This window comes from Ischnura elegans, chromosome 2 (assembly GCF_921293095.1).
Source record: "Ischnura elegans chromosome 2, ioIscEleg1.1, whole genome shotgun sequence".
Classification (NCBI taxonomy): domain Eukaryota; kingdom Metazoa; phylum Arthropoda; class Insecta; order Odonata; family Coenagrionidae; genus Ischnura; species Ischnura elegans.
Window position 1 is genome coordinate 89,269,017 of NC_060247.1, and position 17,227 is coordinate 89,286,243.

The 17,227-nt window shown below is 35.2% G+C and overlaps 2 protein-coding genes across 4 annotated transcripts; one reads left to right on the top strand and one right to left on the bottom strand.

Moving 5' to 3' along the window:
* Nucleotides 1-744: 744 nt before the first annotated feature.
* LOC124154137 (V-type proton ATPase subunit B) lies at nt 745-11,989 on the top strand. The gene is made up of 10 exons (XM_046527669.1): nt 745-872; nt 1,171-1,325; nt 1,413-1,584; nt 2,472-2,611; nt 2,856-3,002; nt 3,212-3,391; nt 3,467-3,617; nt 9,387-9,574; nt 10,182-10,311; nt 10,836-11,989. Exons 1-10 carry the CDS (start codon nt 785-787, stop codon nt 10,982-10,984), a joined length of 1,500 nt encoding a protein of 499 aa, XP_046383625.1. The 5' UTR covers nt 745-784; the 3' UTR covers nt 10,985-11,989.
* Nucleotides 11,980-15,677, bottom strand: LOC124154138. 3 transcript variants are annotated; one of them, XR_006863844.1, is made up of 4 exons: nt 15,297-15,677; nt 15,065-15,221; nt 13,370-13,724; nt 11,980-12,303 (listed from the first exon to the last, which is right to left on the bottom strand). XR_006863844.1 is itself a non-coding variant. In XM_046527670.1 (4 exons), the coding sequence occupies exons 1-4, from the start codon at nt 15,508-15,510 to the stop codon at nt 12,163-12,165; spliced, it is 867 nt and encodes a 288-aa protein (XP_046383626.1). In that variant the 5' UTR covers nt 15,511-15,677; the 3' UTR covers nt 11,980-12,162. The 3 variants fall into 3 exon arrangements, 1 of the variants encoding a protein (XP_046383626.1); XR_006863843.1 differs by having other exon boundaries at nt 15,065-15,226; nt 15,297-15,676; XM_046527670.1 differs by having other exon boundaries at nt 15,070-15,226.
* Nucleotides 15,678-17,227: the final 1,550 nt, after the last annotated feature.

The window sequence follows — 17,227 nt, forward strand, 5'->3', positions numbered from 1 at the left end:
GGATTCCTCATTCTATCATTTTCTAGATCATACAGCATTAATTGCCATCCAGTATTTTAATATAGTTTTTTAACATAATACTGGGTCTTGTTATCATTACATGGATGTGTCCTTACAATACAAAATCTTATTCACATCAAGTGAGATTAAAAATAGCCCTTTCTATATAATTTCTCTCCAATATATAATATCATATCAATAATATCATTAATTTGCCAAGAGATCGTGGTATAAAGAAGTTATAGGATATGTATGGCAAATCAATGTCACGCAACACTACATGCATACTTCGATTCTTCAATTGAATGAATGATAAAAAATGCCCTCAGTTTGCATTTACATACATGTCCTCCTCTACAATGAACATAATCGAAAATAAATAAATACAACTTCAGATATCACTTAGAAAAAAAGTTTTTTATCGATGCGCCATTAGTGAGTGAAAAAACAGAATTAGACGACTTAAACCTACTTACATGGAGTCCTGCTATTCTGCCTTAGGTCATTCCTCTCCATTCCTATCCATAAACAATTACTTCACCTCACTCCTATTCCTTGGCTCTTTTAACACTTTCCACAGGGCATAATAAGATTAGAGTTCAGTAGATATATTCGTCATCATAAATATTTTCTCCTCCCAACTTCAATTTTCCTAATTTCAAAATGGCGCGTATACCACGGGGAATCATGGGATTGCTTGACGTCACATGATTTGTCGCTTAATGAACGCTAAAGCAGCTGAAAACGCACTGGGTCACGTGAATTCACGTGATAGCTGTCGAAAATGTCGTACGGTAAGGTTGGAGCCCAGCAAGCTCTTAAAGAGCATACTCTTGCCGTCTCTCGAGACTACATATCTCAGCCACGTCTAAGTAAGTAAGATCATTTCCCCCTCCCTCGTGTAATGAGAGTGATAGAAATAGTTTACCCTGTATCGGTAATACCATATTAGGTCGATAAGTGATCACACCCCCTTTTTCAAGTATAAGCATAATTCTCAATGTTTTATGATTTCAAGCACAATGTAACTAATTTGATACGTTTATACCTTGTAACTTATATATTTATATTGAATTACACTCACAAAATTATCGCTTAAACGTTTAACCTACTTTCGGTTTGGTTACCATATTCATTAACCTTCCTACCCTTCAATTTTTGCTTTATCAGCTTATAAAACAGTCTCTGGTGTCAATGGACCGTTGGTTATATTGGATGAAGTGAAGTTCCCTAAGTTTGCTGAAATCGTTGAATTAAGATTGGCCGATGGGTCTCGACGATCTGGGCAAGTCTTGGAAGTTAGTGGCTCTAAAGCAGTCGTTCAGGTAATGGCTTAGATTATGTATAGTTTTGAGAAGAATGATAAGGTTATTCCCATTGCCAAGTTTGATGGTTCTTATTGCATTTTTCAGGTATTCGAAGGAACTTCTGGGATCGATGCAAAAAATACCCATTGTGAATTCACAGGGGATATCCTTCGGACCCCTGTGTCGGAGGATATGCTTGGGCGTGTATTTAATGGAAGTGGAAAGCCTATTGATAAAGGCCCTCCCATTTTAGCGGAAGACTACCTCGATATCCAAGGTAAGATCACTAATAAGAATTGCTACGTGTTTTGTAGCTTATAATTAGATAGTTTTGCTGCTGTTTGGAGTATATGATTTGTTTTAGTGTTAAAGTCATTTTCTATTTTCAATTCGGATTTTCTTTGACCGTTTTCGAGATTTGGAATAAGTTCGTATTAGTGCACTAATATTGTGTGTAATTTTTAATCGAATCTGAATCCCTGCCTTTAATTCCTGCGGGATTGCCTTTAAGTTTTCCAGACAGACCTTATTTTAATTGTGATAAGCCCTTATTCAATGGGACATGGTGTTTGCACTTCTCTACTGATTTTCAATTGGACCTGATGATAGGCGAACTAAGTCTGATGATATACGTAGGGCTTAAATGTTGAACTCAACTTAAATTTTGGATTCAATTCCAAAATGAATCCTTCAAAGAAAACTTTGATTCATAAAGTATTTCAGTTTTTTTAGATGTCCTGTATTGATGTGCTGTGGAGAATTTTCTTGCCTGAAATTGTTTTGTCATGCTTGAAAAATTACTTGCACGCATTGATATTTACTGCTTTATTGCTCATAGGTTTCTGGTAAAATTGTTAGTGTATGTTATGGACTCAAAAAAAATTAATTATGAAATGATAAGCTCCTTGAAAAATTATTTGGCCTAGTATTTCTGCTAATAAAGAAGATAAGTCAATTTTATTTTAAGGTAGTTTGCATTGTTTCACTGCGGGGCTCAGACATCATGCTATTTTCAAATGGCGAATGAAATCTAATTGTTTGGTATTTCATGATAAATATTTAAATTCATATGGGAGTGGTACATGGTCTCTTAGAATCACTAAGGTTGAAGGAATATAATTTTCATAAGAAGCCACTCCTGAGATGAATTTTCTATGAATTTAGGTCAGCCCATCAATCCATGGTCTCGTATTTACCCTGAAGAAATGATACAGACTGGTATATCAGCTATTGATGTAATGAATTCCATTGCTAGAGGACAGAAGATTCCTATTTTCTCAGCTGCTGGATTGCCACACAATGAGGTACGTCCCTGTAGCTCTTTAGTGTCATTGTACATATGTAAATTTTACCCTTCTGATGTAGAACATCTTCATAGAGAAAGGGCAACTGCTATGATCGGTCTTACATTCTTTGCTGCCCAGTTTTTATCTTTGGTGGTTAATGATGGAATAATTGGATAATATATTCTTGTATAGTATGATTTTTAATTTAATTCCTTATTGGTGTAAGAATTTAGAATTCTCTTTTACTTGCTTGGAAATTTAGATCGCAGCTCAGATTTGTAGACAGGCTGGTCTTGTCAAACTCCCTGGTAAATCTGTGCTCGACGACCAGGAAGATAATTTTGCCATTGTTTTTGCTGCCATGGGTGTAAATATGGAGACTGCCCGGTTCTTTAAACAAGATTTTGAGGTAAGCTTTTAGCCATTTAAGAAACTGATTATTTATAAGTACTCATTTTTTTATTACTTGGTTTTCCCTTCTTTGTTAGACCTTTGAATTTCAAACATAGACACCCAATAGTAGAAACAGTTGGCTGAAAAATCTTTTTTTTTTTTGTTGAAAATTTGTCACTTATAAGAGTAATTGTGCTCAAACCTTGTACCATTTCTATTTTCAAGGAAAATGGATCCATGGAAAACGTATGTTTGTTCTTGAACCTGGCTAATGATCCAACAATTGAACGTATTATCACTCCACGGTTGGCCCTGACTGCAGCTGAGTTCCTTGCATACCAATGTGAAAAGCACGTTCTCGTCATCTTAACAGACATGAGCTCTTATGCCGAGGCTTTGCGAGAGGTGTGTATTTCACTTCAAGTAGTCCCACATTTTCTTTTTTTCTAAGGAATGGCTCACTGTTACTTTGCTCTTCAGGTTTCAGCCGCCCGAGAAGAAGTGCCCGGTCGAAGAGGTTTCCCTGGATACATGTACACTGATTTGGCTACTATTTATGAGAGGGCTGGGCGAGTCGAAGGCAGGAATGGATCCATCACACAAATTCCCATTCTTACTATGCCTAACGATGGTAAATGAATCTGTTTCTCTCTCTATCTTTCTTCTCGTGAATTTTTAATTACTTGGTCAGTGTTAATTAAATTTTTCAGTTCTTCAATTGGTGGAACTGCAGGGCTATTCAGTAACTCTTTACGCGGTCGCGAAGACGAAAGATTCCGTTTACGTGGTTACGCCGCGTAAACATTCGAAGACGCGTAATTTGCTATTCAGTAGGCTTCACGAAAACATTTTCGTGCCTTCCCCTCCGCGGTAGTGGGGGAAGTCGAAGATACCCGAAGTTTTCCTGCAATACGTCACTGCGAGCCAATCAGAGAAAATCGACATGCAATTGTCCTCGACAAACAAAAATAGAGCGAGATTCGGCTGGTAAGTGCAATGTTATTGTGAATTATAACGTTGATTAATGAAAAGTATGTTGTACACTTTTAAATATAAGTGAGAGCTCAACGTGTATATTAACGTTGAAGGTGAGTGCGTTGGAAATATGTATGCGATTAGCCACCTAAGATTACAGTGAGTAATTGGGATGAAAACTTGTAAATGAGAGGAATTTGGCGTTATTATGCATTTGCTTATGCCAGATTTGGTTATGCCTTTGCTTTGATGGACCCATTTTAATGATAATACAAGTATTCGAATTGAAGTAGTCAGTTTCGTCATATCGTTTATCGCAGAATTGGCCGGATAATTAGTTATAGGCAATGAAAATAGTAATGTAAACAGTCCTCACGAGTGTGGTAAAATGTTTTGAAATTTATTATCAACCGCAAGCGATGTCCTAAGAATAGTTTGCTTAATGATTGGAAGACTGTAGATAAGAAAGGATAACTTTACGGGATAAGAGCTGGTAACAGGGTGCTAAGAAGACGGAAACTAAGGTGAAGAACTAAACCCCTCAAAATAGATAAAAATAAGAATATATTTACAACGGACTGCCTATCATTACGTTGCAACCCTGACTTCAATGTTCACAATTTGTATCCTGGCATTAACATTTAAGAGTTATGGTACTGACGAAATGCGCCTCAACATTTGTCGCTAACGTATATAAGTACATCTAACTTTTTAGAATAGAAGTGACATTAAGTTCATATTTTTATTGAATAAATTAAAATCTTCTTCATTTTGTAGTAGTTTCAATTTAAGAGATACCTTGGGAATCTTTAAATGATGTCCAAAGTCAAGTGAAGGAGTTTCTACCTCATAATTGTGGATTCTTAAAAATCAATCACGCTATAATATTAAATAGGTAGCAAATTTGCAGCATCTAAAGTCATCAGCACACCTAAAAATATCACTTTCCTACTACCGTTCCTAAGAAAAAGGAAGCACAGCCTGAATGGGTGGCAATTGATATAAACTGAGCTATAGTGATGACTGTTCTACTTTTATCCTGAAGTACCTCACAATCAAGAAGGTTAAGAGACCCAAGCAGTGATAATTTTTAAGGGAAATTTCTACCTAGTGGAAGAAATTATATGTCTTATGCAAGTAAAAAAAATGCATGAAAAAATAATGAATGAAACATGACCCATTCGTAATATTTATTTTCTCATTTTAGACCATTCTGATAAGGTTGGTGGCAACTACAGGGTATCCCTTGTACGAGGGGTCCCATGATTAATTTTAAAGTGGAAAACCGTAGTTTGACCACCAACAAAAGCAATGGTAGTGTATCAATTGGTAATTTACCAATGCATTAGGTAACCTGTTAATAATCGCTTGTCTAATAGTTCTGGCCTTGTTTAATATGCCTCTTCCAAGAATTAGGGACTCTGCAAGAGCTGAAATCTCCATAATAATCAGCCTCATCTGGGAAGGGAAAACCAGCCCCTACACACATATTATGAAGTACAACACAAGAATTAACTATCAATCCTGATTTTATTGGTGTACACTCCTGCACTCAATGTCTCAGCAATCATCTGAACCTAGAGTTAAGAACCCCCATGCACCTCTCATTAGACTTCATAATTTGCTTATAGGCTTCAGTTTAATAAGTTTCAGGGGTACTTGGCCTGCCACATAGTATTCCAGTCTGGGGCCAGTGGTGGTGTGGGTTACCTAAGCCACCTATCATTCATTATACTTTTTAATATATTCGGTGCTCGAGGATACAGATATGATATAAAAATTATTCTTTCTTTTCGATGCAAGGAGTTTACTTTTAAAAAAATCAAGGTCATTACTTCCAATATATTATTAATATCATATAATGTATGCTAAATTATGTACCAGATGATTTTTTTTCCAAATTTATACCAAACAACGAACACTGATATCCACTCTCCCAAGTACATTTCATTTCCCTATGCATGGCTGATTGATTCCATATATGTATCGACATAACTGATAATCTGGAAAAATTGATGCTGACAAACTACTGTTAAATAAAATAGGAATGACTTAGAAATGACACTCTCTTACTTTATTTCCTTTGAGCTTACCTGTAATTATTTAGTAACTATAAAGAATAACGAAATGCAACAGTTGTTCTGGAGGTGGTATCAGTTACCATCACGTTTCAAATTGTTTAAGAGCTTGTTTCACAACCATGTTAGTAATATGCTTCTGAGTGGGTTTTCATAGCATATGGGATGAGAGTAGTTGCAAGAGACTTAAGCTGTGGATGTAGAATGGGTTTCATGATATAGTGAATATGAATCATTAAATTACAGGGGATGGGGAGCTGTAATTTGGTAAAAGTTTGTAATATGAATAGAAGAGTGGCATTATCACCAAATTCTTTTCAATGCTACGTTTCTGATCCCATACTAATGGAAACAGCCTAGGTAAAGTTGATGAACATCCAGAGCAACATCTCCATTAATCGGTTACTTACATCATGCCATATTATAATGCAGGAAATTTAACGAAAGGAACTGGATCCTTTATTGTGAATGCATAAATACCTATTAACTGTGTAAGGCCTATTTGTAGGAATACCTCGACTATTACCAATTAATTTGAGAAGGACTGGCATGTAAGGTATTGATGATTTAGAAACACTCAAGAGAATAATTTTCAGAGTCAAGGTCTAATCCATGATAAATTATTAAAATAAATTACAATGTTGGTTTGATTATTCTTCAACAGTATAAATTTATTGGAAAATGCTATGTAAACAGTAATGGGCTCATCAAAATTTGTTCCAAAAATTCATGGGCATCTACATCAGCAGCAATTCATGCTTAATTTTATATTACTCTACTCTGCTCATTTTCTATTGATGGGAATTATATATCTTTGGACAATATGGGGGGAGAATTCTATGCTTCTGTAACCTCCTCAACTTCTCTGCTGACAGAGGGATGGCCAAGTCCCAAATTATTGTCACTACCAGTAGCTACCAATGCCCATAAAATTGCAGTGCACAATATATCTAGATTTAGGTAGGTATTCCATGTACAATTTTCACTAACTTATATAGGGATAGTGGTTGATGTGGTTTAGTAATATACCTTCAAATGCATTCGTACTACAAGAGCTCTTTGAGCTGGAATCATGTGGGGACATAAAATATTTATTAGCTCCCTAGCTAAATCTTTATCCAATATTTTCCCTGAAATACCTTTTATGTTAATACAAAAGGGTCATATACATTCATTAGTTCCCTTACACAAGACTGTCTCTTTCATCTCTCTCCTCCTCCTAAGTATTTCTAGGGCTCTCACACCAATAATTTTCAATCAGATTCGAACGTTTCATAAATTAACGATACACATTCAAATGAAAATAGGTTAGCCTCACCTCACCTTATGAGAACATTAAAATTGTAATCTCAGAAACAATAAATGGTCTCAAAATGTTATATGGAACAATATATATCTATAGCACATTAAGAAGTAATTGGCTGTCTTATTTCATAGATTTACAATGAGTCATTTCACATAAAAGCACAAATCCCTTAGCTAGGGTTCTGAGTGGCTAGAATGTGGGAGTCAATTCCTTTATACAATCATGATACTGCAGCAGGCACAAACAGGTATCTGGCTCTCAGACAATGTCCTCTACTCAAATCCACAATCAATACAAACAAGATGATTGACTTGCCTCAATTCTTTAATAGGGACCATCACACTAATAGCAACTGAATAAATACTCTCGCTCTCTCTTCCATAATAATCATAGTCATGCCATGGACTCATAGGCTTAATCGAAAGGAAACAACCTGTATGATAGATATCACAAAAACGACACTTGTCCCCAATGTATATACTAACCATTTTGAGCAAAACAAATCTCTTATGCCAAGAAATACTTACGGTCATCTTTTGTCGCAAGACAGATGACACTGAAAACAGTAGTATACTCAATAATGACAACTTGGTAAAATAATTGAAGTTGTACCCACTATGTTATGTACATAAATAACATGCCTACAAACGTCTATCTGTCATAAAAGCATCTACCTATCCACAGTTCAGACATGGTAACCTCCAGCCACAGCAGCTGCACATTTCATTTGCGAAAAGGACCTCATATAAACACACAAAATCGATTCACCTATCAGTTATATCCTTTCAGTGTCAATATCTTGTATTTGATTAGTTAAAACAATAGCCATCACAACGTAGAGAAAAAAATATAAATCCACTATACGGCAATAATTGTGAATATTTATACATCGCCAGCCTGAGTAAAAATATTGATCAGCAGAGGAGCTGTCTTTCTGCTAGTTATGTCCCTCCAACTTCATCATCCATAAATATCTTATACAACTGTATATACAGACTATAGAGCGCAGTATTCATTCATGTTATTTTAGCATTGATGTTGAACATGAGCCCTTTCAAACCAGAAGAAACAAAATAATCTTATGATCATACTGCGAGTTGTTTACCTTCTTAGTGGATATTAAAAGTAGCATTTGTACTTTATCCTAAGTTCTTGAATCCCGCTACATACTCCTTTTGCATATACACTAGTATTCATAGAGTAACACTGCATTCCGAAGTGGGAAAGCACTGACTAACACCACAAAGGTGACTCGTAGCAGCAAATTCATGAATGGAACACATACGTTTCCTCTTAACCAGCAAATATCTTCCTAACTTTGTAACCGTCCCGGGGAAAAGTAGAACAAAGCATTTAAAATATCTACGCTCATACATCATCTACACTCATAGTGAAACAGACGACGGGAAAATGTCTTGTAAACACGGCTTAAAAACAACATGCGACGACACATTTTCAACTTAAGTATTCACTTTGATAAACGGTTGAAAATAAATAGAGTACTATTGAGATATGCAATTAGGCGGGCGACAACGATAAATATGAAATATATAAAACATTTCCTCAATGACAGATAACAACACCTCCAACTCCAATAGGTATGTATTCCGAAAAGAGAATATGAGAAGCATATACAAAACAAGAATAATTTAAAATTCATGAAATTAACAGTTAAATATGCAAAAATATTACTTGCACGAAATGAAATTACGTCCACAACTACAATGAACACAGCTGTTTACATGGCAAAGCAAATACATGACATATATTAACAGCATGTGGCCCCGTCGTCTACCGCGGTCTACTGTTTACGTGGCGGAAACTGAGTTTTCGTTGACAACTCTCGTCGCGTAAACTGAAGCACGAAACTTACGCGGCGGAATGTTCGAAATGGCTTACAGAATAGCAACAATGTGATTTTCGCGATCCCGTCACGAAATCTTTCGTCTTCGCGACCGCGTAAACAGTTACTGAATAGCCCTGCTGATATCTAAGTTTTTCTCTACACGGATATTAAACATATTGATTGCTTTATTTTCAGATATCACTCATCCCATTCCTGATTTGACTGGTTACATCACAGAAGGACAAATATATGTTGATCGTCAATTGCACAACCGACAGATTTACCCTCCAATCAACGTACTGCCCTCTCTCAGTCGATTGATGAAGTCTGCCATTGGTGAAGGAATGACTCGCAAGGATCATGCTGATGTTTCAAATCAGCTGGTAAGTTATCCTGAATCATGCCATGGCAGTATGGTCATGCGTCGTAAATTAGACTTGTTAATATTTATAAAAAGCTCACATTGCCATTGAACTCATTTTAATATTTAGAGAGCATTCCAAATCTCACGCCATTACTGCAGTGCTAACAACTAATATCAATTGTCATGTGGAACCAAGAATTTATTCCTTGCCAATGTCAATTGACATTAGTTGCTCCGGAAGTATTTGATGCTCTTGTCAAGGGCTTCTTTCAGTAAAAATCCTGAAAGGAGTTATCATCTGCTTTTATCATTCTTTTTTTTAATCTTTCAAACCACTTACGCTACCGAGGTATCGTCTCTTCCCAAATAATTTCCTTAGAACATTCTGTAGACAGTGTTCAAATTTATGCTCATTCTGAGTAATTCTTTTTTTTTTTGGGTGAAATTTGAAATTGAATTTGACATCTCTTAACAGTGGTGTCACTGGCTTGCTTACGTTTCCCTTGAAAATTCTGATTTTGATTTGGAATGTAACTTTTGTAAATTTTTTTGGTATCCAAGAGAGTTTCCAAATGAATTGACAGAAATAACTTCATTTTCCACTAAAATTTTGTCTATTACCCTAGTATGCCTGCTATGCCATTGGTAAGGATGTCCAGGCAATGAAGGCTGTGGTTGGTGAGGAAGCACTTACACCAGATGATCTCCTCTACCTGGAATTCCTCACAAAGTTTGAAAAGAACTTCATTTCTCAAGGTGAGTTCAGTAAATTTCATTTACCCATGGTGAGCGGAATACCAGATGCAATAATTTAAGAATCCGATTTGGAAATTAATTTTTCTCACTGTACTGAAGATATTTCAGTGTTGCGGTAGAAATAAAATGGAAGCTTGATTTCACTGTTTAAGTTTTTATAACTTCCAATTTTGTTCAAGTTTAGAAAAGTCAACATTCAGTAAATTCACTGGTATATCCTACAACAGACAATTGCCACCTGTGTTATCTGAGGTGCGTGATGAATGCATTACTTAAGTCATTCACAATATCTATGACAGTATATGTACACATGACCTGAAGTCATATTTGGAAAATAGAGAAGGTTTAAAGAATTATTAGTTGTAAAAGAATTGCCATTATATTTCTAAAATCACCAGTGGTTTCATTTTTACCTGAAATTCAGAGAAAAACTAGCTTCTATTGAAATCATCAGGTATTAATTGAGAAAGCTTAGGATAATTACAAAACCTATTTTATCATTAACAAATACATGTCATTCGCAGGGAACTACGAAAACCGCACAGTATTCGAGTCCTTAGACATTGGCTGGCAGCTACTCCGTATATTCCCGAAGGAAATGTTGAAGAGAATCCCTGCTGCTACATTGGCAGAATTCTATCCTCGTGACTCTCGACATACTCAAAACAAGTAAAGGATACCTTAGTGTTGTGCCATTTCTTGAAATTGCTTTTACTTTGTAAAACTCAGAGCCATTCCTTGAAAATAATTGATTACCCATTAACTCCCATATCCTTCTGATTCAAGTATTACTTTGTGTTTAAACGTTGTCTTATGGCAATTTTATTGTGTTCATGTGTGTAATTTTAGTGGTACTGTGAGTAGAAATTTGATATTGGGTTTAATTGATTAAAAATACTACTCACCTGCAGTAGTCAATTACTGATACTTCAGTAAGTAGTATGTACAACTTAAAATATTTGTGATAAATTTGTGCATAAAATAATTTTTTATTCTTTTCATTGATACAATATATATTTTGGTAATGAATTATGTACAGTTTTATGAAAAGCACAGATCATTCCATGCCCATTTATGAACTAATTAAATGGTCCGATTTTTATTTTACGTGTCTGTAAAAAGTATACACAGCTATCTATTAACTGTACCCAGTGATTTGTGGTTATTAGTGTGGCTGGACTGTATTTCCTAGCTATTTAGTAGGGTTAGTCTCTCTGTTGGTGTACTATTGTAAGATATTCTAGTTTGTCACTTATCCTTCTGTGAACTAAAAATCCTGAATATGGTTGTCAAAACCTGTTTCTGGCTGCTCCTATTGATTTTAGTGATGAGCATTAAGTATTTTTAGTATGAAAATAAAGGTGAGTGGCTAATGGCATTGGGTAGTGAGTTATAGCTAAATCTGGTAAGTGGTATGACCCTTTGTGGCCAAAATGTTATCGACTTATTTTTGGTATTCCTCAAATACCACCATGTAAATTTGTACTTATTGTTAATGAAGTTAAAATTTTATTTGTAAAAATCTATTGATGTTGTAAATTGAATCTACTGTTTTATATTTAAAGTGATACCAATAACCTGTGTTATAATCTGTATAAAGTATTAAATGTTTGGAAGTTCTAGCCTAAAGAGTGGTTGGGCACAGTTGTGAAATAAAATTTGCAGTGCTGTAAGTGAATTAGAACATTTTTATTTCTGTTTTGCATTTAGGTAGAATATTGTTTTTATAATAGTATAATTGGCTAGCCAGAGAGAGGCTTGTACACTTGTTGAGTGATCATTAGCAGAAGTTTCCTTTACGTAAGTTGGGAATGTCTTTCTGCAATGAACTTCAATTACATACTCATTCAGTTAACCACACGAAGAATCTATTGAATTTACCTCACATTGGAAATCATTACAATGCTTTTCAATAGAATTTTCTAAGCAAACATCAAATTGTTTTTCTTGCATTGAAGCCATTTCTCTTATTAAAAGTTGTAACCGTCTAACCTGTAAATCAATGGAGTGGCATAAATGTCATGAAATAAGTACATTCTGGAATTCAATTCAATAAATCTTTCATACCGTGTACAAAAAAGTTGATTCTGGCCAAAGAGAAAAATCATTATCAGGGGTAGTGCCTGACATTTTTACACAACCGGGCACATGGCGTGCTTTGTCCACGATATAGAATTTATATGATAACACTAGATTTTTGTTAAAATTTATCTTATTTGTAGAAATTATTTCAAGCTTGTATATTTAAAGGTGATACAGATACAATGGTACTCAGTCGGTATGGTTGGTACACGGCCGGTTGCACCGAGTGTGTCGGGTTCCTCTTGCGGATCGAAAATAAATTCCTACAATACTTTGTGATTTAAAAATTCATGCTATAGACAGTCAAAATGAAATTGTAAGAATACACAATGCCATTCAAGATAAGCAAAGCACGAAATACATGGCTGGTCGCATGGTGTACTTCGAGCGCCATGGGCGTTGGTTCCTCTTGCCGATCTAAAAATAAATTAGGACCAATATTCTGACTTTGAAAACGACGATAGACAGTCAAAGTACATTGTAAGAATACATGTGGCCATTTTAGATCACAATGTACGTACAATGTTGAAATCCTTGGTTTTCAAAGATTGGCGTACCTTATACGCCAGCTGGAGGGTTAAAATTACGCCGGTAATGGGTAACCTATTCTTGATGTACACAATTCTAGCACAATTTTAATTTAAATTCATGGGCACCATAAAGAAAACTTAATATATGGCTCTTAACTAATGGTTGAGGTTTAACATTGACTCACAGCAACTACTGCAGAGAGTTCGTCAAGAAAGGAAAGCTAGGTACATATTGGAGGTAATTTGAACCGCTGCTATGTAAATTTAAGGCCAACATTAAACTTATCAAAAGTAATGAAAAGTCCTCACAAAACCAAGGTATGTACAATAAAAACTAATAAGAGAATCCCCATAAAAGAGTTGGTTACATTTACCTTCCTAAAAAATTAATTCTCCAATACATAACCTCTACCTAACAGTGACCTATTATTCACAAAATACTTTACCTCATGCTGGAGCATTGTATTTTCATACATGTATCTGGTGTTCTTTGTAATCACCTGCAGATACATGGCATTATTTTTTGAAAATTCTCCTTCACTATTTTTCAGATACTTCTGCACTGAGCTCTCCAATTCTGTTCTCAAATCTTCAATAAGAGAATTCAAACTTTTAACATGTATATGGTGCTCCCTTGATTCTTCTTGTAGCTTCTCTTGCAATATGTCCCGCAAATATTTCATCCTTAGAAATTTCACACATAAGTTGTAAATAGTGCCTGAAGATGCAGCAAGTGCATTTTCCATCTTTTTAATTCTGTTCTGAAGAAATATTTTTTCTTGTTGGTCCTCATATAGCACCCTTTTGAGTAATAAAGATCTAACATTAGTAATCCCTCAAAAAGGAATTTTGCCAAGCAAATGCATTTCAATGAATAATTCATACTTTAAGCCATGTATTGACATAGATGAATCTTTGAGAGTAATCTAAGCATTTCAGAGATGGATGTATGCTAACTTCTAAACAGATACCAAAAATGTCTGAATTTCTGCATAGAGAAAACCGGAGATCAGTTAAAAGCCTGAGAAAGATTCATGAACAATATTGACACCAAAAGAGTCTTAAGTTCTTTTTTATACAATTGACCTAAGGGGTGGGAACCAAAAATAACTGGAATCTCCTATGAAAAAATTGTATAAACCTGTTTCAAAATTTTATACAATTGCCATGGCAATGTATAAGATTGTATAAAATTTTTAAACAGGTTTATACATTTTTTTCATAGGGGATATCACATTTTTTTAATAATCAATATTTTCACACCAAATTTTGATCGCCATCCAAGTACATAATCCCCGCTGATTAATGTATTTATTATAGCCAATATTCAACAATAGGCATTAAAATTCAGTAAATAGCAACAATATAAAATAAATAGATGCCATTCCAAACGCATTGAAGGCTACCTGCAATCTTAAGTCTTAAGTGCTCATTGTGCATGCTACAATGCATTTGTTTTCCTTAGAATATTTTATCCTACAGAATCTCCATATTCTACTGAAATTCCATCACAAATCTTTGGGTTCTCACTTTGACCTGAACACACATGAATACATGCACATGCCAAACTGTAATGCCCGCAACAACATCTTCAATGCTAATGTTCCTCATACGAGAAAATGTTTAATTTGGCCAAGTCATTTAATCAATCACCTCAACTCATGACTTGCTATGAGTGCCCTTTTAATCATTATTCCTGGGCAATTATGCTCGAATTGTTGGTAATCCAGTTTTTTTCCTGTAATCAACTTCTTAAAGGTTATCGACATAGGCATAGCTCCAGGGAAAACAGGCATTTGCCATCTTCATATACCAACTCACACAATCAAAACCTCTGCACATATTTTCCTTTGGGGACTGAGGTAGTACATAATTTAAATAAAAAGTAAATATTAACTAAGTGTTTTCCACAGTGACACGAAATCAAAATTCATTTAGAGGGTTAAAATTGACATAGTGAGGCAAAGAACCACTACCAGCGTAACTACTCCCTCCACTTTACTGCCAATGGATATTTTATAATGAAAGTACCATCTCCATAATAGGATGCTACTTGATGTTGAGTATTCTGAAAAGCTCCCTTCATGAGTACTATGAAATAAACAAGCAGGTATGTATAAGAGTTAAATATTCATCTTTACTGTGCCTGGATAATTCTTCCTTTGTTAATTCCTCAGCTCTGGAAGCTAATTCCTCCGGAGAAAAGATATCAATGGATGAACTCTGAGCTTGAATACCATCTAGTTTGGCACGATGATAGGTATACTGCTTGGCATAAAACTCTCTTTCATCTTCTATCTGCTCTAAATTGATAAATTGTATGTATAATTGAAATATTATAACAGCTTTAAGACGAATTTCACCAGTACCTACGTTTGAGGCTAATGATTAAATTTTGATGCTCTTTCAACTCTCTACAGAGAAGTTCATTTTGTTTTAATACTTCATTAAGAGTTTTCTTCTTGGCATTAAGATCCCCTTGTGTGGTTTCCACTTTTTGTTGCAGTTCAGATATTTTTCCGTTTAGGGCTTCTATTTCTCTAGCTCTACTTTTTTTAGACATAGCAAATTTAGTTAATTGTTCCATGACTTCTCAATGGATATTCTACTAGACAATATTACAATTTCCATATAGAGCATGAATTACAATCCTCAAAGACATAAAAACACAGAACACTCAATGAAATAGACCACTAAAATTATAAAATATTGCATAAACTCAGAGAAACTTGTTGCTAACATAATAACAGATGATTGTTGCTAGGTGAAAAAATACATATTAACATAAGAAATAAGTATATTTCAATACTATGGATAGGTAAACTAAGAGGTATGTAATTATTCAAGCAAAACAAAGTCTGAAATCAAACTGTTTAACTATAAAATGAAATGGCAAATCATCAAGGCTCTCTGACATGCATAATGCACACTAAGACACAGGTCAATCTTGTCATCAGATCAATTAAAAAAACCAATAGCAGAGGCTACATATTGAGCAAAAATTGGCTATAAGGTATGTTTCAATAGGTCAACTTCTATTTTCAAGATAATAGGATGATTGTACCATGCAGAAGGCTCCGAATTCAATCCCAAATGAAAATGACGAAAATAACTATCTGAAGTCTAAAGGTCAAAGCAGGGCCAGATTTCCCTTTCAAGGTGCACAGGGTAGAGGGAAGCAGCGCCTCAAATTAACTCTTGGACACAGCCTGGCATGCCTTTTCTGGATTAATTTTGCAAACTGTTTGTTGCCTGCAACCACTTTAAGCACCTCGTAGGGTATTCTGCACTCAGCGTGTCTGCATGTTATACACTATGTTTAGCATTGAGAAGGGCACATCCAGAACTCTAACAATAAGTAACTTAGACAACTGGCTATGATAATTTTTTATTAATAAGGCAAAGAAATACAGGGTGATTCAAAAAGAATTTGGAAGCAGGTTGGGTTTGTTCACTGGTTCCTGCACTGATTTCTCATTGTTGCCGATGCCTTCAGTACTGATGGTTCTACCTGGACGGTTGGTACTTGCCGGGTGTTGGTTACGGATGACTGCTCTGAGGGTCTGCCCTTTCTTCCTACTAGTTCCTGTTAGTTGTGGTATTCTTTTTGAATCACCCTGTATTACCCGTGAATTAGTTCCACACTGAAAATTTGATGCGAAAGTGGAGAGAGTAAGTCTCTCCTAAGTAACAAGGTTTTTGTACAGGTACAGAAGTAAATAGATTTTTTTTGTAAAAAGAAACTAGCTTGGAGTTGGATGGTAATGTGAGGTGTTGAAGTTTCTGAGACAAAATGATGGAGCTCATAATATTATATTTTGGTGAAAAACCAGGCAATTGCCCAAAGATGATATTTCATTTAGAGGCTAACTAATAGAACGGTGAGCCTATGCACGATATCACTGGGTTAACAGGCGTTCCATCTTTATGAATGTTAGGAAGGCCATAAAATCTGGAGGTTGATGATTCATCTGAAGTAACTTACTTTTCTCACTGTCACTGAATAAATTAGAGCAGGAAGATAAAGCTTTTTTTTAAAACCTTTTTGGAATCTATCTATTGGATCACAGGGGAGAATAACAAATGAGGTATCCTCCAATTAATTATCAAATTTGGCAATGCATGAGACCATATTATGGATTATCACACTCTTCATCAAATCTCCTTTGTTTAACTAATCATTGATTGATTAAAATCAACTTGGTTGTGATGAACTTTCATGCAGTGAGGTGTACTTGGATTAGCAAAGGTGGAACTAATTACGTATATCCGCACAGTTCTGTTTGATGCCTACATTCTCGCAC

Bases quoted from the DNA above. Each gene is read 5' to 3' on its own strand.
- LOC124154137 (XM_046527669.1), top strand. From the start codon at position 785: ATGTCGTACGGTAAGGTTGGAGCCCAGCAAGCTCTTAAAGAGCATACT. The intron at 873-1,170 runs GTAAGTAAGATC...TTGCTTTATCAG, and splicing joins CATATCTCAGCCACGTCTAA to CTTATAAAACAGTCTCTGGT. The intron at 2,612-2,855 runs GTACGTCCCTGT...TTGGAAATTTAG, and splicing joins CTGGATTGCCACACAATGAG to ATCGCAGCTCAGATTTGTAG.
- LOC124154138 (XM_046527670.1), bottom strand. From the start codon at position 15,510: ATGGAACAATTAACTAAATTTGCTATGTCTAAAAAAAGTAGAGCTAGA. The intron at 13,725-15,069 runs GCACAGTAAAGA...ATTACTCAAAAG, and splicing joins ACAAAGGAAGAATTATCCAG to GGTGCTATATGAGGACCAAC. The intron at 12,304-13,369 runs GTAAAGTATTTT...ATTGATTTACAG, and splicing joins ATACAATGCTCCAGCATGAG to GTTAGACGGTTACAACTTTT.